Genomic DNA, 24748 nt, shown 5'->3' with positions numbered 1-24748 from the left:
ACTATTATCTCGTAGTACGGATGATAGTAGAAATTTAAAAAATGTTGCTGAAAAAATACCGAGAAAAATCAAAAAATTTTCTTAATTTAAGTAAGAACAATCCTAAGATTGTCATAGGGTTTTTAACAGAACACTGCATCCTCATAGCTCATAGCACAGTCAATCTGGCATCAAAAAAGGTCTAGACTCCCATCAAATTACCCCCGCTCTCATACTTAAATCTCTCTTTTGCTTAAATACGAAAATTCGTATCCCCCCACCCCACCGTTTTTGAGAAACTCAAAAAAAAATCAGTTTTCTGGCTGAATCGTAGGTCCCACAGAAAATTTTATGGGACAAAAAATGAATAAAATTAAATTCTCTACATTTTCATTTCTAAGTAACAAACCTCTAAAACCTACGGGGACAAAGTTAGAGGGCGCCAAAGTAACTCAAACGCAGTTTTTTGCATTTTAAGAATGTTCTAACCATCTTCAGTTCGAGTGAACATCGTAATCCGTGTAGGTAACTTGCAGTACCTTATCGGCCGTCATTGATTTCATGAAAGTTGTGGGAATGAATACAATATATCTTGTAAACAGGTAAAACGTAAAAAAATTTATACATTAATTTGATAGGTTTTTTTATGCTCTTTAGTTTTAAAAACTTTGCTACAGTAAAAAAAGTTTTCACGCGAAAAATGCAAAAAAATGGGTTTGAGTGACTTTGGCGCCCTCTAACTTGTTATGTCCCCGTATGTGTGCGAACACAGTGCAGGCAGGTTTGCCGCTTACTGGGTAGTCAGCGCCAATCTGGGTACCTATCCTTGACATCGTTCGCAACTTTGCGTATACGCATCACGTGTATTGTTATAAACAGGGTATCCCAGAAATAAGTGCAAGTATTTTAAAGGGTGGTAGATATCGATAAAAGAAACATATTTTGTCTTTATCGTTTTTCAAATAAGTCCAAAATAACGGAGTTATTTTACTTTGAAAATTTCCAAAAAAATGATTTTTTGCTAAAATTTTGGGAACCTTCTTCTTCATGTGCCTTCCCCTCATCGGAGGTTGGCGACCATCAATTGGAATTCCTCTCTGTCTTGAGCCAAACGGATAATTGCACTGGCCTCTCCTCCACTGGCGCAAATTCCGCAACCAGGAAAACCGTTTACGCCCGATGCCTCGTCGTCATTCAATCTTTCCCTCAACGATCAGCTGTAGGAAACTATATTTGTTATTTCGAAAAATATGACCAAAATATGCTGCTTTCCGTCGTTTTATTGTAGTCAATAGTTCTTGGTCCTTACACATTCTTTTCAATACTTCGAGATTTGTTTGAGAACCACTGTATCTTTTCTGGATTTTCTTTCTTGTAAATTTAATCTACTACCTATGTTGCCATATTATCAAGAAATTATTTTTCTTAAATAAAAACTAAAAAAAATTGCAAAAAAATTCCAAAAATATTTTCAAAAAATTCCGAATTTTCAAAAAAAAATATTTAGAAAAAAAACTCATAGGCGTGTTTCTGGGGTTGAACTATACTACCAGTTAAGTTAAAATACTTGCACGTATTTCTGGGACACCCTGTATATGGGTACATAGTAGCGCCGCGCCGCGCCGCCTCGCGCTTATAACCTTGAAAAATTAAAGCGTGTTATCAAATCGGCTAATTCACAGTGAAAGCAGGAGGCGCCGTCAACCAGCGTTCATCTGCTTTCTCGCTTTTACCGGAACGAAAATTTATTTATTTCTGCTTTTGTACTCGCCGACGGCGCACAGAGCGTATTAAGAACTAAAAGTTGGCCAAAATTATGTTTTATGATTTTTTTGCTTTTTTGCTAGTAATATTAATTATTAGTGGAGAGGGTGCTAATATGGAACCCCATTTTGTTTTTCCTACACAATATTTTTTCCTCTACTCTGAAACCCTTTTCACCGATCAAATAGGGCCATTCTGTGCAAAACCAAGCAATTGGATGAGGATGCTAGAACAAGAAAGTAATTTGTATATTATAGACGATATTTGAGCGAGGATGGGTGTTTTAGGGTAAAGACTATTTCCTTTAAGAATCTATTTAAATCAATGTTTTTTTTGGTAGTGGCAAATATTGGCAAGATTTTTGTACATATTCCAAAGCTGGAGACTTTAAGCATTGAACGGATACTAATTTGCATGCGGAATATTGCCGAATAGTCTTACACCTTATAAAAATGCCTCTGATTTTTTAAATAAAAAACATTATAAAGAAATAGAATAGAAGGAAACGTTTCAAAATAAAAATTTGGCATAAAACAGGACTTGCCAGCTGGCTCTGTATCCATCATGACAGTTATTATAAACAATTTGCAAAAAAAGCACTACAAACAATTCCACTATTTTGTAATCTTAGAAATATTCAGAATACACTCAAGATAATTCATACTTATAATTGAAATATATTATTTATTTGATAGTCAACTTACGACTTAAAAAAAGCTAATAAACGTGCTTACATTTAGTATTTATAGATTTGTATTTAGTTAAGATAAAAAATGAAAATAGAAAAATATCACTTTTGGCCAGGTTTATAGACCAAATACCCCTATGTGCGGCGCCGGCGCGGCGGGCGCGGCGTTTGAATATGGTTAGGTTAGGTTAGGTTAGTTAATCAGGTAAATTTCCTCTTAATTAACTACTTCCGAACCCTGCTCGCATCGCCGAAAAAGCCATATAACAATACACGTAATGCATATACGCAAAGTTACGCATCACGTGTATTGTTATATGGCTTTTTCGGAGATGCGAGATGTGAGCGATATTTGAAGATGCGAGTGATCAAGAATAGGTACCCAGAGACGGCGCTGGCTGCCGGAAAGCAGAAACCTGCCTCCACTATGTTCGTACCCTATGTTATGAGGTTTCCGAGATGAAAATGTAGAGAACTTAATTCTCTTCATTTTTTCTTGTAAGTTATTTTCATTTGTTCCATAAAATTTTCTGTGTGACCTACAGTTCAGCCAGAAAATTGAATCCAAATTTTTTTTGGGTTTCTCAAAAACGGTGGGGTGGGGGGATACGAATTTTCGAATTTAAGCTTTTCCAGTGGACCCCTTACAACTGGCAAAGTATGATAGCGGGGGTAATTTGATGGAAGTTAAAGTGCCAGACTGACTGTACTATCAACGAATACATCAGTATATTAAAGCTAAGAAACAACGGCGAATGCAGATTCTATGCAAAAAACGGGGAAACACTAGAACACCACATCATTGAGTGCGCCGAGACGAAACCAATCGTGACCTGAACTTTGGTATTACTGGTGATATTGGAGATGGAGAACTAACCCTTATAAAATCATCTCAGATTCTGGCTGTTGTCAAAACCTTGATCCTGTATGATGAGTTATAACTCAAGAAAGAGGGACACAATAGATCTGTAAAGTCGCGGTGATTAACCCCCCCCCCCAATCCATACATTCTACATTCTATATAACCTAGCAAGGAATCAACCAAAAATAGTCACCAAAAATTTCCGAGAGGGTTAACCTAGTTATTAGGTGGACGCCTTAATCTAAGATAGAAGTACGACATTATAAAACGATTAGGAATGGAATTAAATAGCACAACGTGTAACTTGAAAAATATTTTGTACTCGTAGGAGGTACTTGGAGGCATTATTAATTAACAGAAGAATGAACCTGAAAATTATAAGGACGACCAATACCTTAGTTGACTTTTTTAAAGAATTTGAAGAAATGCGAGGGAGAATGATAGAAAGAGAGAAAATACGTAACTTATTTATATGCTCGATGAGCGGTGTCTCGTATATTCGAAAAGGCGCGTCGCATCGTCGGAGGATGAGACACGATCGGGGAGCTTTTCCTTGCCGTCGCATTAAGGAATCGTCGAAAGAATTTTAAATTTTGCGATAAAATGGTGCTTAATTGAAATATTCCAGTATTTGGGAACGACGGATTGAATATTTCTTCACGTTGGCGGCAGTGCCGAAGACGCGGCTCGTCCCAGGAACAAATTGACATCGTCGAGTCGTCGGTGCCGCGTTGCATGCCGATAATATTTAATAGCTTTCCGGATTGACGAATCCATTCTAGTTCAGCTTTTCTAAGGGAAATTGGTTTTGCATTTATGAACGGCGCTATATTAAATTAATTTTCGTTCTCGGGACGCCGGTTTTCTAATACTTGTTATTTTTTCGATTTATTTGTCCCTTAATTTAAATAATTTTATTTACTTTTAATGGAAAATGTTTTAAGACTTTCAATATTGCAATAATAGAAATAGCGGATTGTATATTTGTACCAGTTCCATGGAAGACTGTGTTACAGATCAGATAACTAACGCAGATAATCCGTCGTTGACATTTTTTGAAGTGAAACTTCTTTACATGCGATGGGAGTAAAAATTGAAGGCCGTGACACACGAGACGCGTCAGGAAAAGTGATAACGATCGGAGGTAAAACAGAGCTTCGTAACTCGGACCCTATCTGAGCTAGGGGGCTGAAACTCGGAAAGTAGGTTGTAGTATTTTTTCGTGATATTTTGACAACGTTTCGTGCATTGTGAAACCCTATCATCGATGGCGAAAAAATCGCCCGATTTAATGGGTCTTTGGAGCGTCGTAACTCAAGCCCTTTGTGAGCTAGGGGGCTAAAACTCCGATTATAGATAGGGCTCGAAGAACCCATCTTTTCATATTTTGACAACGTTTCGTGGGATACGAAACCTAATCATCAATGAATCAAATCAGAAAACCGTCCGATTTAAATGGAATTTGGTATGTCGATAGATTAGCTAGTTTTGAAAGAAACGTCAAAAGTCGTCCAATCGTGACCAAATTTGATGGGTAGGCTATGTGAGCGACGGTGCACATGGTCTCACCCTGCAAAATTTGATACGACGTTTGTTTATATCTTCATCAGGGTAGGACTGACGATTTTATATTAGAGAAAAATGTGGATCGATTTCGGCATAATTGGGGACGGGCTACAGGACGACGCCCTCGACGTTTCAAACCGATGCCTCTATATGGACGAAATCATCAGGATTTTTCTTAATTATGGGTGGATTGGAACAAAACTCGTCACGTGGATAGAGGTACCCAAATGGAGTTCTCGGACTGACAGACGGGCAAACGGACAGACGAAAGTACGAAGAAGTTTGACTTCAAATATGCGCACAATTTTTTTGTGTTACACAATTTTTACACACACACACACAATTTTTTTGTGTTAAACGGATTAATATACTATCAAGAAAATTCAATTGATATAATATATTTTCTTTATATACTTATTTGCTTTTATTGTATATTCTTTATTAGTTAATTCTCTATCCAAAATGAATAAACCTTTAACTTACATTTTCTTTAATATTTTATGGTAATTTGTAGATCAGTAAGGTAGTGTTCAGCAACTATTTTTTGTAGTTGTCTATACAACTAGCATCCCTATAATTTATATTGGGATGCTATTTATTAGATAGATTGCTACCTTTTTGTAAACTGAAAGATATACAGTTTATTCATTATTTACCCTTCCTGAATCGATTTTTTTTTGTAATTGCAGGTCATCTTGCTTATAAACATAATTAGGTATAGTGTATCTGAAGTCATTTGGAATATATTGGGACTCTTAACTTCGACACTGTCTTTGTCGTTGCCTGTGGCGGCATCGTCGGGAAAGGAATTAAGAGTCTCAGTATTTCTATTTGACTTCGGAAATACTATACATACACAAACGCTGTGTGTTTTTTTATCTTGAAATTGATGAAGTTTATTAATATAGGTTATATTAGCTAATTTTAATTGGTTGAGAATGACCTGAACTGATTTAACGACCTGAGCTGATTCCAATCAGTTCAGTTCAACCTAAAAGACAAAACGAAAGCGCGTTTCAAATAAGTTTTAAATAAATTTTTAACCCCAACAAAAAACAACTCCAATATTTTTCTAGAATATACTTTTTATTCACTGACTCGAAATATAGTCTCACTTCAGTAGGGTGTGGCCTGGGCTTATTTTACCTCTACCTGTCTTTTACCTTAGCTTATTACTTCACTATAGTCCTAGTCCGATGCTAGGCTTCAAAACATCTCATCTTCCACATGCTTCCTGGGAAATATTAGACACCACTCGTTAAGTTTATAAATTACTTTCTAGTGTAACAAGATCAGAGTTTTTATTGTTTTTTCTGATGTCAAAGACGCCAAAAATATGTCTCATTATGCTATAGCTACAATATCTGGCTATAATAAATATAGCAGAAAATGGAGTTTTAGTGACATAAAGAAATAAATGTTTATTGTGTAAAAGTGATGTATGATTTTCTTCCTATAATTCTTTTATTTTTCCCGACTGACCGGATTATTATAAAGCTTTACTTGCTTGCTAAATTTTGCACAATCTTAATAGTTGCAATACCATTTTTCCATAAAAAGTTCCAACTAGAATATATTTGATATTCGGGAAAACTTTTAAAATTATCTATTACAGAGATAACTAAACATTCTTCTCTTATTCTAAATACGAGTCATCATTTTGACGACAACGCCAAAGTATTATACAATTTCTTTTTTTCAAATACATGAATATTTCAATTGAATATCCTTTATAAAGAAACTTTAAATTCTTTCTGAGATTTTCTAGTGCAACGGAAAGGAAAAGACTCGCCTACGCCAAGCTTCAATGACGTCTCATCTTCCAAAGACGTGTCTTTTTGAAATTACGAGGCAGCACTCATCGAGCATATAAATACCTTTTTCGCATTCTAGTGTAACAAGGTCCCGAGTTTTGATTTCTTCAACCGTCGCCAAAGATGTCGAAAAGATTTTTCAGTATGCTGAGAGGTTCATGGTGCATAATATAGCCATTTTCTTAAAGTTTTATTTTGTTTTCGTCCCTTAAAATTTATTTAAATTGACACGGCTTGTTGACATTCTTGTCGTTTTTTTCTTTTTAGTAGCGAAGATATTTGGAGAATACGAAAAACAACATAAGTTTGGGAAAGTGATGGAGAAAGTGATCCAGAGTATCAAATTTCCTGCATTTTTGGCAGTTTTGTATATTCTTTATTCGTTTATTCGAAATATATATAGCTCCAAAAATATAGTAGAAAATTGAATTCTAATAAGAAGTCTGATAAAATAAAGTTAATTTAATACGTAATTTGAAAAATGCTTAAAGGATTAGGAAATTTAAAATGCTATTTTTTTAATTAAAAATTTCAAATATTGACATATGATACGTCATCCTATTCAGAATGTCATTTTTTATAAAATAAAGTAAAGAAATACCAAAGGTGTCATTTAAATTTAAAAGTTGGAGTCAATCAATCCTGATATATGTCATATATTAATGTACCAAATATCGTTTTTGTATCCGAATAAAAAAGTTATAGGGGCGAACTAATTTTGGTAAACTTGATGTTTTTCAAAAGTGGTCAACTCTGTAACATTTTAATTTTTTCAGATAATAAAAAGAAATTTGTTTTTTTTAATATATGACATAAGGTAAAGGATGTCCGGTGAAAGCTGTTTCACCGGAAATGACTACAACTTTTGATTTTTAAATGACATTATAAATGGTATTTATTTACTTTATTCGACAGAAAATGACATTCTCAATAGAATGACATCACATGTCAACTTTTAGCATTTTCTTTAAAAATGTCATGTTTTAATCTGGAATTAACACAGCCGACTAAGTTTTAATTAAGGAGCCTTGGAAAATTAGATTTGATCGTCTAATGTTTTTTGTATCTTGTTCTGACCAGTTAAAAGATGACCAAATCGTATTTTTAATCATATCTCCATTTTTTCAAATGGAACGAGAGCAGCTCATTAGCATATTTGAGAAAAGTAATTTTTTTATGCATAATTTGGTACAACACCGTTGGTATTTCGAATCAAATTGTCGTTATGAACCGCCCGTTACAAATCCAAATAAACTATATGCGAAAGTGTCAAAAGTTGACATATATGATGGGTCATTGTATTCAGCGTGTCATTATATTGTGTCTATCTAATAAAGTAATAAAAATGCCGAAGGTGTCATTTACAAATCAAAAGTTTTTCCGGTGAAAAAGAAAATGAAAGCAAACAATCGAATACGTCAGTCAGTGGTCAATCCTAATTTATGTCATATACTAGCATACCAAATCACGTTTTCTCAGAAGCTCATGCATGTACGTAAGGTTTACATGTCATAGTTTTTTGACAAAAAGTATTCTTTTACATACAGGGTGTCCCACACTTAAGATGGATACAAGCCAATATCTTGATTGTTTGTTGAGCGATCTTTTTTATTTTTGGCGGGAGGCTGTATGGCTATAAGACGTACATTTTGCACAGGGTAAGAAATCCTCATAGACGTACGTTTTAATGGGGTTTGATATTTTTCGAGTCAAGAGTAAACTACCCTTAGGACAGTATTTATTTCAAATCTGATAAATTATATTGAATCCACCTTACATAAGATACTTAAAAAATGTCTATACCTATGTGGCGGATTCATCTATCCAAAAAAAATCCTTATGGGTTTTTCGCCACTGCACTGCAAGAAAAATCTACAAAATAAAATAGTTATTTTTTGTAAACACTTCTGGCGTTAAACCTAAACGGACGCTGCTTGTCAGAAGTTGTGTTTACAGTAATAAAAATTTGCCTAACAAAGAAAAAAATGCTTAACGTTTCGGAAAGTTTTCTCTTTCCGTCGTCGGAAGCAAAAAAAAAATATAAAGAATCAAGAAAAAAAACTATTTAAAATATTTAAATTGAACTATTCGAGAACACTTTACTTTTTAAAACAGATACGTCTACAAGAAATCGTTGACGTTCTGTTAAAATGACATTATATTAAGTTAAACTTCAAAATTAACAATTACTACCTGATAATTACTTAATAAGGTAAAACCAAAAAGCCCAAACTTTCTGTATGATTAATTTTAAATTTTACGTATGTTATGTTTATTTATGTAATGTTCTTTAAAATCAAAGAAGCGATTGCCATACATTACTAACATCTACAGATGCATGAGCAATACATTTATTTTTATTAGATTGAATTAAAAAAGCCTCTTTTATTTTTCTTTTATTTTCTTTTAGAGGCTATCGCTTCTTTCATTATAATTTTGGCGTTATTAAAATTTAATTATTAATATTATTTATTTAATTATTATTATTATTTTTTTTATTTTTTTATTTTTTTAATTTCCTTTGTTAAGTAATATTTTTATGGAAGATTTTGAAAATAATACAATAAATAGTTTTTCAAAAAAGCCTGTAATATGGCTGCGTTATGTTGATGATATTTTTGCAATATGGCAACATAACGTTTCTGAAATAGACATTTTTTTGGAGTATATAAATTCTCGCGAACATACCATAAAATTTACTTTAGAAGTAGAGAGAGGTAATCGTTTGCCATTTCTTGATGTTTTAGTGTCAAAATTTCAAAATAAACTAATTTTAGATGTTTACAGAAAACCCACAAACACAGATAGATACTTAAATTTCACATCTAATCACAGTATAAGTGTAAAAAGGTGTAATAAAAAGTTTATATGATAGGGCAAAAATATATGTACAGATGACATTTCACTAAACAAAGATATAAACCACATAAAAATACATTAATAAAAACGACTATCCACCATATTTTATTGACAAAACATTAAACGAAATACAAACCCCAAATCATAGACACAAAGATAACAATACACAATATATACAACTTACAATTCCATACATACGAGGCGTTTCGGAAAAATAAGAAGGATAGGAAAACAATATAACATACAAACATCTTTCAAAACACAAAATACACTTAGATCAATTTTATCACATACTAAACCAATGAATACAGAACAACAAACAAAAATGTAATATACCAATACCTTGTGAATGCGATAAATTTTACATTGGTGAAACATCTAGACCCTTAAATGTTAGAATTAAAGAACATAAAGATTATTTAAGAAAGGGAGATTTTCACAAATCTAAGATTTGTCAGCATTCATGGGACACAGGGCACAGAATAAATTTTAATAACGCCAAAATTATAATGAAAGAAGCGATAGCCTCTAAAAAGAAAAAATAAAAGAGGCTTTTTTTAATTCAATCTAATAAAAATAAATGTATTGCTCATGCATCTGTAGATGTTAGTAATGTATGGCAATCGCTTCTTTGATTTTAAAGAACATTACATAAATAAACATAACATACGTAAAATTTAAAATTAATCATACAGAAAGTTTGGGCTTTTTGGTTTTACCTTATTAAGTAATTATCAGGTAGTAATTGTTAATTTTGAAGTTTAACTTAATATAATGTCATTTTAACAGAACGTCAACGATTTCTTGTAGACGTATCTGTTTTAAAAAGTAAAGTGTTCTCGAATAGTTCAATTCAAATATTTTAAATAGTTTTTTTTTTCTTGATTCTTTATATTTTTTTTGCTTCCGACGACGGAAAGAGAAAACTTTCCGAAACGTTAAGCATTTTTTTCTTTGTTAGGCAAATTTTTATTACTGTAAACACAACTTCTGACAAGCAGCATCCGTTTAGGTTTAACGCAGAAGTGTTTACAAAAAATAACTATTTTATTTTGTAGATTTTTCTTGCAGTGCAGTGGCGAAAAACCCATAAGGATTTTTTTGGATATAAGATACTTAAGTTCTAATTTTTATAAATATTGATACAGGGCGTGTCATTAAAATAAGACATTTTTATTTTTATTATTATTTTTTTAAGTACTTACGACGCCACTGGATAAACAACTGGTTTATTATCAATAACCAATTATACCCAATTATCAATTTAATTTTGGTCGAAGATGTTGACTTTTAGTTCGTTATAGTTTTATAAATCTTTGTTTAGAGCATATTTTTCAAAGTTAATAGTGATTGTTTTAAATAACTATTTGGATTTTTTTTAAATATTCCTGAATAAAACGAATAAAAATTATATTACAGATTCCATTTAAAACTGGGTTTCTAAATTATTTTGTAACTCATTTTATTCATTTGTATTAGCAAACTTAATTTTTTTTTTAAAGTAAACAAAATAAATTGAAAATATTTAGTTTTTTGGTATCGTAACCTAATTATTATGGAAGCTATCTGAAAACTTAAATCGATTATTATTGATAATTGGTTATTGATAATAAACCAGTTGTTTATCTAGTGGCGTCGTAAGACTTAACTTAAAAAAAATAATAATAAAAATAAAAATGTCTTATTTTAATAACACACCCTGTATCAATATTTATAAAAATTAGAACTTAAGTATCTTGGGTAAGGAGGATTCAATATAATTTATCAGATTTGAAATAAATACTGTCCTAAGGGTAATTTACTCTTGACTCGAAAAATATCAAACCCCATTAAAACGTACGTCTATCCCAATAAACACACAAACGTAACTTAAACGTTTTAAAAAATAGTGACACCATTCAAAAAATTAGCTGACATAATACGTACATTCAACTTAAAAATGTCACACGTTCCAACGTTCTGCATACCCAAATTGTAAACGTTTGATTGAAATAAAAATAAAACCTGATCTTAACGGTTTTGGTCAACGTTCTAGATAATCAAATTCTTAACGTTTTATTGTACTGCAAAAAAAACAAAATTAAACGTTTTTGCGATGCCAATTTTAAATGTTACAGTAACGATAATAAAGCTTGATTTTCATGCATCCGTTGTCCGATGATAGGATGATAAGATATTAATTTTATTGGTTGAATTGAAAGGCAATCGAAGTCTTTAACTTCAACTATAAAATTAATATCGTATCATCGTATCGTCGGATAACGGATGCAAAATCAAGCTTAATTCCTAATTTATCACTTTTATGTTGACATTTATGTCAACCTATCTACTTATCTACTTTATGGCCGTAGGTACTATTTTTTTTTACTTACGATCATCATTGGCAAAACATTGCCGTTTAATTTATACTCGTTTTGACTGAGTGCCAATGATAATGATGACATTTTTGAAGGGTACTGCCGTCATCAGGTTTATTTTTAGTAAAAATTAGTAATCAGATGGTAATCGCTTCATAACCAAAAAGAGCCTAACGCAGCAATCCCAAAAAAAAATCATTATGATTGGTATTCTCTCAAATGATTACAAATAAATGAACGTTCCATCGATGGTGTGTTCCAAGTAAAAAAAATAGGGCCAAGAAGTAGATAAGCGGGTTTGGCCCACGGGTATAAAGTACAAAATTAAGTAGTCCGGAATTAAACATTGAAATAAAGCCATGCAGTTATGAACATAAAGTATATTTCCGCCATGTAATAGAAAATAAACATTCTAATAATCGCATCTTAATATAAATACCTATACAAGGTGTCTCAGGATCAGTTTTTCATAAACCTATGGTAGCATCATTGAATGAACAACAACTATAGACTTACAACAACATAATAATCTTAAATCAACAAAACAAACGAAAAACTCAAAAGGCACGTCTCCATTGTAAAATAAACACAAGTTATGCCTAAAGAAAAAAAAACAATACTGAAGATCCGATAAAACTATCAAACAGCGAACAGTGAAAATATTGACCTTCAAAGGTTTATCCTCGTCCTCCGACCATGGCCCATGCGCGTTCCAGAATGTTTTAGCCATTCTTTGACACTCCAAGCTACCTGTAAGTCATTCTTTACATTGGTCGGAAAATTCAGCTATGCTGCTTCTAGAAAAATCAGATAGATGGAAGGTATAGTCATGGAATATTATTATACGCACCATACACAATGTCCATTGTGGTTGTTTTCTCGAATGCAACTTTGTTATACCTCCCCTTCCAATTAAACTGAAGACCTAACTGGTTGGTGAACAGGTATTTCATTATGCGACGTGTAACGCCTTCCAAGCCTGAACCACCCAATGCAGCTAGTCTTCTGATCTGTATGTAGAACATAATATTATGTTAATGTTAAAATTGATTTTTGCTAGCATAAAACTAATGTAACAAATGCTTACCTACATATATATCAGCCCACTTTCACTATCAGCCACCAAAAAATAACACCATCGATCCTAACGACCCGAAAACAGATAAACAACTGCCGACTGGCCGTTTGCGTCTCAAGCATCGATCATTGAAAAAGGTCATGAGCGTGGTTTCAATTACATTTCTAAGAGACATCCAAATAAACGTTTTAAAAATGTTTGGCGCGAAACGAATTACTTTTAATGAACAATGAAACGTTGATTCAATGTATAATTGAACGCAAAAACCCCAAAATGTATCTTGAATGGTAGTTGTACGTTAAATTAACGTTTTAGATTGTTGTTGCATCGCTGATGTTTTTAACGTTATAGTAACGTGAAAAAGTGTATCTTTATGGTTTATCGTTTCGAAATAACGTTTCGCAAACGTTGCGTAATACTGTTGCTTATTCAACCATAAAATAATGGTTTATAATTTGACGTATAACCAATTCTCAACCAACGATACGTGAATTAAACGTTATAAAAACGTACTTGTGTTTATTGGGATGAGGTATCGCATTTCTTACCCTGGGCAAAATGTACGTCTAAATTACGCCTCCTGCCAAAAATGAAAAAGATCGCTCAACAAACAATCAAGATATTGGCTTGTATCCATCTTAAGTGGGACACCCTATATACATATTTATAAAGTAAAACTTTTTTATATTTTTTAATTTTTATTATTTCAATATTTTTTTTTACTTCTTTGGATACTATTTAGAGATAAAGACATATTATTAATGAGCAAAAGCGAAAGGGAAAGGAAGTATCGTCATTATTTTACTTTCTGATTAGACAAACATCTTATCGCATCTAACGGCAAAACGAAAATATTTTCATATCCGCTAATAAATATAAATATTTTTATACCATCACACATAAAACCAATTTTTAATTACAAACTACGGTTTCCTAATATTTGATAATAGAATTAGTGCTTTTTCTTGCTCCACTTTTACCTAATAACTAATTTTCTCACACATCGTACCATTTACTTTTCTACATTATTGTTATTATATTTTTCTTATACAATCATATTTCCCTATACCTAAAAACAATTATTAATATAACTAATTATTATTTCAAGATTTTTATCTAGTATTTCTAACTAAAAAGTATTTCATCTAGATGCATCTTTTCTCAATAGTTTATTTTTGGATTCATTTTAATAGCTTTATTTCTTTTGGAGACATTTGCTTTTGAAGAAGACACTAACATTTTTTCCTAATTTTTACATTAAAATCATGCTTTTGCTTTTGTTTTCAGTCTGCAGGCCTATGAAATATTGTTTATGATTTATGTAATGTCACTGTTATTGAAAAAACATATTATTATTGTCTGCTGGCTGTTGGGTAATTTCTCTAGCAGACATGGTTTTAAGTCTATAAGTTGTATCCGCTATAGCAAAGGCTATAGTTGCTTTATATTGAAGATGATAGATATTAAAAGTATGTAGCTAACATATTTAGGTGTGCACGAAGTACAGTGTAGTCGCTTCCTCGAAACATGTTAATATTTAGACGTCCAGGAACCTTCATACGAGAGCTTCGAATCGAGACGATCGGTTTATTGTAAGTTTATCGCTAAGAAACCGCCGCACATACGGCAAATATGCCAGTTTAGCGTGCCAAAAATAGTTGTATATATTCAAGTGATTTTTTATGCTTTAATTTGCCTGAAATATAATTGTAAGCAATCAAATAGACAAAAAATATACGGAGTTTTTTTATTAACAGGATCTTTTCACATTTTGGATATTTTTTTTTTCTTAAGTTCCTACCTTTTTCACTATCTAGGTACCATGTTAAAAGGTTAACTTTTGGCACTAGTGCAAAAATTAACTCGTTAGGACAAAAAATGATAAAAAAATAAATTGTGCAACATATCCAAAACGCATTTACTACGGGGGAAAGCGGATCGATGTTCTTCCGACTACATACAGGGTGGCCCATCGAAAACGTTCCGCAAGGCATAACGGCCAGGGTATTTTCTTTTTTCAAAAAATCCAAAAACACGTCAATTTTCTTTGTGAGGGGGACAACTTTTGCCCCAAAAATGATTGCAAAATCTTCAACCCTCTAAGCGGGGGTGTCATCCCCCAACTTTTTTCAAATGGGAACGGGGTCAAGTGGCTTCGCAATAAAATGAGCTTTCTATTCTCTATATTTCCCCGCTTCGTTTTTGAAAATCGGTCGAGTCATTGAGAAAATATGAAGGATTGAAATTTGAAAAGTTTATCTAAACATTTATCAGAGTAAATAAATAAGGATAAATTCCTTTGACCAATTTTCTGTTTTTGTTATTGTTTTCTTATTATTTCTAGATGTTTACGCATTTTTTCACTTGCCACAAGGTTGAACGATCGGGTGCGGTAGTTGCTAGATAGCTGTTCTGTGACATGTGCGTTGAAGTTCTTCTCAATATCGTTAAACTGACCCACAAGAGAATTTCCAAAAATACCAGCCCACACGTTCAATTTTTGAGGGTTTTGTGTGTGCACCTCGTGAAAAACCCTGCGGTTGTCCTCAGCCCAGTTCTCAACCGACAGTTGTGCCGATTAACTACACTGTTCAAAAAGAAAGTACACTCATCCGAAAAACACACATTAAATAGGAAATGATTATCATTCGCCACTCGTTCACTCATAGTTTCACAAAATTGCAAGCGACGATCAAAATCGTCTTCGTTGAGTTCTTGTACCAACTGAATTTTGTACGGGTGGAACTTGTGTTTTTTTTTAATATTCTTTGGACACTTGTACGATTCACGCCGGTATCATTGGCTAATTTTCTTGTACTCAGCGTACTATCCATGGCAACTTGGGCCAATACGAATACCTCCATAACTTCATTTACTACAGGATTTTCCCTCTGCCTCTTTTTATTCATAACGGAACCAGTTTCTCGAAATTTTGCTACTAACTCGCGAACAATTTTGCCATAAAGGTGTTTGTCAGGATAGCGTTCATTGAATATCTGCGCAACCCGATTGCCTCATTCATTATTTTTAAAATAAAGTTCGATTATTTCCACTTTTTCTGCAAGTAAGTACACCATAATTGTTAAAAAGTTTAACGATATTGAGAAGAACTCCAACGCACAAGTCACAGAACAGCTATCTAGCAACTACCGCACCGGATCGTTCAACCTTGTGGCAAGTGAAAAAATGCGTAAACATCTAGAAATAATACACTGAAAAAAAGGATCTCTCAGTCGAAATGAATATGACTTTGACCCAAAAGATTGGCGCTTTTCAATAGGGCCAAGAACGACGTTTCTTTGCCCAAAGCATTAACTATCTTTTCATAAGCTTTAAAATATTACTTCAGAGAATAGAAGAATCTATCTGTCCAAAGTATTTCACTCTTGATCCAAAATAAATATGCAAAGAAGTTCTTGCTACAAGAACAATAGTTTCTTTGATTCATGCAAAAATTCTTGATTGAAAAGGGACATTTCTTGATTAAAGAGATACTTTTCTTAAACCAATAGCGAATACTATTGACCCAACTAAAATTTATTTTGATCTAAAAGAAGTCTATACATCATATACAGGCATATTACGGGGTATATTATTTTCTGATAAATTTAGGTTTTCCTGGTCTGTAGTAAGTAAAGTGATATTATTTTCCTCGATAGTAGTTATTTCTGCTTCTTCACTCTTTGGTATTTTTTGGGGTGGTTCATCACTCTACAAATTACAAAAAAAAATGTTACATCACGATTAATCAAAGTAAAGCAAATAAATTATTAAAATTATAAATTTTGGTCACATTTTGAATTTTTTAATACGACGACTTCAAATTCTAAAATTTTTGTAATTATTTGCATAAAAAAATCGATACCTATATTCTTATTCTATCTATACACTGAAAAAAAGGATCTCTCAGTCGAAATGAATATGACTTTGACCCAAAAGATTGGCGCTTTTCAATAGGGCCAAGAACGACGTTTCTTTGCCCAAAGCATTAACTATCTTTTCATAAGCTTTAAAAATTACTTTAGAGAATAGAAGAATCTATCTGTCCAAAGTATTTCACTCTTGACCCAAAATAAATATGCAAAGAAGTTCTTGCTACAAGAACAATAGTCTCTTTGATTCATGCAAAAATTCTTGATTGAAAAGGGACATTTCTTGATTAAAGGGACACTTTTCTTAAACCAATAGCGAATACCAGTGACTCAACTAAAATTTATTTTGATCTAAGAGAAGTCTATACATCATATACAGGCATATTACGAGGTATATTATTTTCTGATAAATTTAGGTTTTCCTAGTCTGTAATAAGTAAAGTGATATTATTTTCCTCGATGTAGGTAGTTATTTCTGCTTCTTCACTCCTTGGTATTTTTTGGGGTGGTTCATCACTCTACAAATTACAAAAAAATGTTACATCACGATTAATCAAAGTAAAGCAAACAAATTGTTAAAATTAAAAGCTTTGGTCACATTTCGTTTTTTTTTAATCGACGACTTGAAATTCTAAAATTTTTGTAATTATCGAAAAAAAATCGATACCTATATTCTTATTCTATCTCTAGTCACGCATGCATTATCTATACAGATACATTAGGTAAATGTCTCTTACCTTCAGATATAGCAAATAAATGCTCTAATTTCCATTTTTTCAGAAACTCCATTAAAGAATCCATATATCCTAAAATTTGTCCATAAAAAATGACAAATGCATGTTATTAACGATCACTAATTTGTTATACGATATGCGTTTAAAAAGCAAATTATGCAAAATTCCAAGTGAAAAATTCCAAGCTACAAAACCCGTGCGTACTATGATGTGCGACCTGTGAAATGCGACGTGAGACTGATCGGACTGCCGACTGATTGTATATAGCGTCCATCGTCATCGTCTTTGCGTGTCGTTATTATTTTTCATCAAAAGAGAATTTAGCTATTGGAAAAATGGCCATGTTTCTTGATTGAAGTACTTCCTAGCGTATTTTTGTTATTATCTTAAAACAAAGTAACTTGCACTTGGCTGAATGAAAATAGATTCAAGAGAAATTTTCGAATTTTTCAAGAGAACAAGTTTTCTTGAGTTAAGAGAGTTTTTCTTCAGGCAAAATATTTTCTTTCACGCACCATTGAAAAAAATTGGGCGATGACATCCCCGCTTAGAGGTTTAAAGATTTTGCAATCATATTTGGGGCAAAAGTTGTCCCCCTCACAAACAAAATTGACGTGTTTTTGAATTTTCTGAAAAAAAAAATTACCCTGGCCGTTATGCCTTGCGGAACGTTTTCGATGGGCCACCCTGTATAAAGAAAACCCCCTGTATCAGACGGAGGACAATCGGGGACGCAAATCTTTTAATGCTGGTAAAGATAAAGGTCTAATCTAACTGTAAGAGAAGGAACGAGAGTGGTACTAGGTGGAATTTTTTTATAGCCCTCACACAATCTAGTCATTTACACAAAAAAATGAATAAAATTTATTCAGCAGATGATTATAAATTATTTATAATTAAATGGTTAGCGAAACGCGCGTCCAGTGTAAAAGCAAAAATGTTTTGGTGTATTGTGGTGATTTAGTGTTTTTATTTTGCTGTGTAACACCAAAGGTTCCAACCCTCAACTGTAAAATTCCACAGGGTGTTTCAAACTTTCACAAAATATCAAGATTTTGTTTTCCCTCGTATAATTGACAGATGGAAACTTTTATTTTTAATTTAGAAAGAGATACCAAAAAATCAAACAATTTAGCTACATACTGCTTAAAATATAAAAATTGTCAAAATCGGCCTACTAGAACAAAATACAGTAAAACTTCCATATAGCGGCCACAAAAATTTTCAAAGGAATGTGGCCGTTAAGGGAAGTGGCCACTATTGGGAACAATAAAATACAGATACCAATGTAAAATGCCTTTATTTTGGAAACGTGCAAAGTAATTAAAATTAAGTACGAGCATGTAGTACAAACTCACAATAAGTGTTAATAAATGATCTTCAGTTTTAGATTTTTGGCACAAAAAAATAATTCAGTTGTTACAAAAAAATTTATTACATAAGAATTTTGAAAAAAAACTTACAATGTATACATATGTATTTTACACATAGGTATTCTTATATACATATGTACAATTGACTTTAAAAAGTTACAAAATGATAACCTTATTTATATGGTGAAAAACTGATTAATGGTAGTCTGCTTTAAATTTTTAATTTTGATTTTTGTAATTTCACTTTCAAATTTCATCAAAGTATGGGCAATATCAACCGCTAGTTCGTCTTTGTTTTGAATCACCAAAAAATTCTGAATGTCTCTTAATTTTTCACATACTTCACTCATATTATTTATAGATGAACACAGAATGTCTTGGCCTTCATCTTCTTCCTCTTCGGCTTGAGTGGAGTCCTGTCTGTCCTTGTTGTTTGTAAATTCCTGGATTATTCCCTGCATCTCTAAACTAGGATTTTCCGTAGGGACATCTGAATCGACTGTCAGATATTCTTTAAGATCTGGACTTCCTGGCATGTTTTTTAAAATTGAAGATAACTGACTTAAAGGAATGTCGTCCTCTTCGTCAAATGCATCGTCCCCTTTGACGGTTGCAAATCCCGCTTTTTGGAAACATTTTTTTATAGTGTTCGATGTAACATTTTTCCATGCTGTACTTATCCACACCATAGTACTTGCCAAATTTATGCTCTCTTTAGCCTTTTCCATCGTTTCTTCGGTATTAGTAAAAGTCAAAAGTCTTTTAATAAAAAATTGACGATATTTTAATTTAAAATTTTGAATAATTCCTTGGTCCAACGGCTGGCAATGAGATGTCGTATTTGGAGGAAAAAAAATTATACGAACATTTTCAAGTTCTATTTTTGGGTGAGACGTGGCATTATCCAAAAATAAAAGAACTTTTCTACCCTGCCGTTTCATTTTGGTGTCAAAGGTTTTGAGCCAAGATGTCATTATATCTGTCGTCATCCAAGCTTTTTTGTTGGATACCCATTCTATCGGCAATTTATCTACATGCGCTCCTTTAAAACATCTCGGGTTTTTGCTCTTACCTATAACTAGCGGATTTTCCTTCTCACCATGCATGCTGCAACAGAAAAGCAGTGTCACTCGTTGTTTAGCTGATTTTTTGCCAGCACATTTATCATTCTTTAAAGCAAAGGTTTTGTTTGGCATTGCCATATAATAAAGCCCTGTTTCGTCTGCATTAAAAATGTCTTTAGTGTCGTATTCCTTAATGATTGCTGTTAATTTTGTTTTCCAGTCTTCAACAGTCACTTCATCCACATCTGCAGACTCACCACAAATTGTTTTGAAGTTAATATTATGTCTCTTGCAAAACTTATTTAACCAGCCAGTTGAAGCCTTAAATTCACTAAGTTTCAAGGATGTAGATACCTCAAGAGCTTTTTCCCGAATTAAGGTTCCCGATATGGGTATGTTTTTGTTCCTTGCCTTACAAAACCATTCGTAAACTAGTTGATCGATTGCAAATCCTTCTGTTTTAGGAAACTTTCGTTTTTTATCTGCATTGCATCCTTCTTCTTCAAACATTTTTTTTAATTCCACTTTGTTTTTTAAAATGTCGTTCACTTGCGTTCTTCCAACACCAAACTTTTCCGCCAACTTTCGAGCACTGCTGTTATATTTTTCACTTTCCGCGACAATATTTAATTTCTCTTTAATAGACAAACGTTTACGTTTCAAAGACATGGTTGCTGTTCTTTCAGAGTAAGAAACTAAACTGATTCTATATCTCCCAAAAATTTCAGCAAACTACTGACGAATTTGTATTGTATTTGTCACTCTCTGTACCTACTTCTCAAACAAATTATAAATGTTTATTGCTTGGAATTTCCTAAAGTGTCCTGAAACAGCTCTTGTTAGACAAAAAAAAAGGTTCGAAGGGTTCGGTTTTTGGCCGGTATTGGGGCAATAAATTTAATGGGTTTTTCCCTAAAATGTACCTTTGAAGCGGCCGGTGACCGCTTTCGGAATTAACGTTATTGAGAAATATTTTAATATAGGAATTCCCCTAAGATTAATTCAAACAACTGAAAATTGACCGCTAACAGAAGTGACCGCTTTTTAGAAGTGGCCGAAATGGGAAGTTTTACTGTATATTAAACTTTAAAATACATCAATTTTTTTGGGGCTGATGAGATAGAAATGTGGTATCAGATAGAAATAAGATGTAAATGAATCTATTAATTCTAAAGTAAACTAATTAATATTAAATATAACTTATGTTATTGGTTAAATAATAATAAATCAATTCCATTTCTTATAAGTAAAAAAAAAATATTTTTTTTGTGTTTTTTCAAAACCTGGAGAAAACTAAAATTCAATGACTTAATAATAATTAATAGTGAATTGAATAACATGAATTAAACTAGTATCTTAAAATTCTAGAATATTGATTAGACCCGTATAAACTATTAGACATAAACGATATTTATTCCCAGACATTAATTTCAACAATTTAGAACCAAAAGTAATTTTCTAACTCCCTTTGCTACGTAAAGATACATAACGAACCAAATTATATTTATTTAATATCCGTACGGCACAATTGGATGGCTTCCTCATAATTATATACCCGTTTCATAATATACGCTCGTAAACTTTTACATTCATATAATTTCGCGGCACTAATTTGTTGTACCTTGACGAACTCAAAACAACCTGGTTATTTGCTTTTAAAATGAATAGCCGTAGCAGTGTAATTACTGAATGAAAGTAAGAATCAGTGCCGTTTTATAAATGCGACGTTTAAATATTAAACTATGGCTGATTTGTGTTCTAAAAGTTATAAATTTTATAATTAAACTTTTTATTTTTATTACAACACCTTCTTCAGCTTAGCACCAGCATATTAACTTAACAGTACTGCTTTCACATTGACGAAACAAATATTTACTTCAATTATTTTCAGCAATGTTGTTGAATGCTTCTGATGTATTTTTATTTGTCTAAAAACTTATGTGGGACTAATGATGCTATGTTGAAATAAAACGTGTCAAAATAATCTGGCTATTGACTTTGAAAATTAAAAGAATAATAATCCTTAATAATTCTTCTACGTATTATTTAAATACGCATTTAACATATACAGTTTACTAAAACAATAAAGAAATCAAGTTACGAGTCGGACTCGCGCACGAAGAGGGTTCCGTACCATTCATACAACATTAGACACTTTATACAACATTAGACACTATATTATTATAAACTTTTTTTTTCGATTTAGCTGAAATTTTGAATGCGCGTATAAGTAATTAAAAAAAATGAAGAAACACATTACTAAAAATTGTATTAATCAATAATAAATATGTAAAAAGTAAAAATAAATATGTAAAAATATATAAAAATTTAAAAAAAAACGATTAAAAAAAGTCGCCTTGACTAGGATTCGAACTTGCCTTACTACGGCTCCACCGTCATAGCAGCGTAAAGTCCTAACGCTTTTACTACGCGGCCCACCGAGGACTTGGAAGATTCTATGTAAAGCTCTTAAAAGATAATGTTTAGTGAAAGTACTTTTTTATTTATAAACATTTATTTAATTCTGTTTTTAGTATTTGTTCTTATAGCGGCAACATGGATACATTATTTGTAAAATTTCAACTGTCTAGCTATAACAGTTCATAAGATAGACCTTTGTGACAGACGGACGGACAGCGAAGTCTTAGTAATAGGGTTCCCGTTTTTACCCTTTGGGTATACGGAACTCTAAAAATTAGCGCAAATGAATACATCCACGAAATGGGAAAGTGTGATAGAAGTGCCTGTGTCTTGTGAAAATGTTGTCGATATGTTGAGATTTAAACATTTTGTAAATAGTTTTCTTGTTTTTTTTTGTTTTGAAGAGAAGGAATATATGCTCCTTGATACGTTTTGTTGGATAGCCAATTTTTTTTATTTTTTGGTACCTCGAGAATTTTAGTACCGCTCCTCTTAGGAACTGGGATTTCCCTGTTTTTTTTTCGGTACTTTCGTTGTTCGATGGTGCGGTTCATCAATAACAAAGCAAGGAATGGTTTTCCAAAGTAAAATTGGTAAAAAAATGATATTTTTAACGAAAATAATATCAAATTAATCAGTCATGAGAAAATTAACATAAACAATCAAACAAGATAACCCAACTTTACTAATTTCGAGTAAAATATTATATGAAAAATGTAAATATCTATTAAAAAATAACATAAAACATAAAGTAATACATTAAATAACACACATTATATTAAACAATAAAATAATACATTTAAACTTCAATAATTGCTGCTAAACATTATTGGAAAAGAAAAAAGAGTTCGATTAATTAAATAGGAATTAATTTCAAGGCCCGGTTATCTGATGAGCCTAAAAGATCCGGAAATTCACGGTACCTTCAAAACCGGGATTTGCCGGTTCTGAACTTTAATTGGGAGTATTTATTAGAACCGGAACTGGGAATTTCGGTACCATGCTTCTAAGGAACCAGGATTTCCCGTTTTTGTCGGTATTTTCGATACTAGCAAATTTTTGTCCAAAGATTGTTCAGTTCGTCAATCTCCAAGCAAGGGATGGTTTTCAAACGTAATACCGATAAAAATTGAGTTTTAAATGAAAATAATATCTCTCAAATTATCAAGGAATCATCAATCATCACAAAAAAAAACGTGAAAATAAATGAACCGAAGCGAAGAAAAATACGAAAATAATAAACAGAAATAATTAACGAAAAAAAATTCGGTAACTTACATCAATCAACATAAATCAACTTAACTAAATTTGAAAAAAAAAACATTTTCAATTAAAAATGTAACTAATACATTTAGCAACACTTCCAATAATATACAGGGGTTTCCATTTAAAAAAAATGAAACTTTGATGTGCCACGACTTTATGACCGACCCTGTATACTTAAATTTATTACCCGCTAATTGATATTTATAAACCCTATAACTTTTATTTAACTTTTTGCGGTACCTCCTATATTTTGCCTAATAATCGACCGTTTTACATAAAAGCGACCCTGTATAACTTTTGTCCATAATTTAGTATAAAAGTCACTAATAATACCGTATGATCGAATAAAAACGGCGTCAACGATAGCTATGAAATGACGATCGATGACATTTCTCATATAATTTTACATATAAAATGACAGCGATTTTCATTTCATAGCCATCGCTGACGCCGTTTTTATTCGATTATACGGTAGTATTGGTGGCAACTAATAAAGCTTATGGAAAATTTGAATTGACAAACGCTATCAATAACAATTAAAGTATTAATTTACCTAGATGCTCACTTGAATTTAAAAGCCATTAACACGATCTAAGGAGCCGTAAATTAGAATCCACCTAATAAATAAACCGTCACATTAAAGTAAATGGTTCCGATTGCTAGAGGAAACTTCGAGATTTGAAACCGATAAATCTTTTAAGTAAAAGGGCGGTAGAGATCACGCAATCTGTTTAGGCGGAACTTCGATAGAAAAAAGGGAACACACATCTAAAAGCGGTGCGTCTAGACGCATTGGATATGTATATGAATCGATTTTTATTGCTGGAAATGTTGCCAAGCGAGAAAATAGTGGGATTGAGGGGTGAATATACGTGCCGATCCACTTTACGGTCTATTAGTTATTGTAAATTTGCTATTGAGAAACTAGCAACAGAGGGATAAAATGAAGGTCACAGCTTGCTTCGATTGAGTAAAAAGACATACTGGGACTTGGAGTAATATTATACATTAGGTATCGATTTGATTCCACATTTGAAATCAAATCAAATCA

At 32.3% G+C, this 24748-nt stretch overlaps 1 protein-coding gene across 1 annotated transcript; it reads right to left on the bottom strand.

The window, feature by feature from the left end:
- Positions 1-19122: 19122 nt before the first annotated feature.
- On the bottom strand, positions 19123-20679 carry LOC115884831 (tigger transposable element-derived protein 6-like). The gene is made up of 2 exons (XM_030903529.1): positions 20019-20679; positions 19123-19679 (listed from the first exon to the last, which is right to left on the bottom strand). Exons 1-2 carry the CDS (start codon positions 20677-20679, stop codon positions 19123-19125), a joined length of 1218 nt encoding a protein of 405 aa, XP_030759389.1.
- Positions 20680-24748: the final 4069 nt, after the last annotated feature.

The sequence above is a fragment of the Sitophilus oryzae genome, unplaced genomic scaffold (assembly GCF_002938485.1).
Source record: "Sitophilus oryzae breed Bouriz unplaced genomic scaffold, Soryzae_2.0 scaffold_358_pilon_pilon, whole genome shotgun sequence".
In the NCBI taxonomy this organism is placed as follows: Eukaryota; Metazoa; Arthropoda; class Insecta; order Coleoptera; family Curculionidae; genus Sitophilus; species Sitophilus oryzae.
The sequence above is the reverse complement of the archived record's forward strand: the minus strand, read 5'-3'. Positions and strand labels throughout refer to the sequence as shown.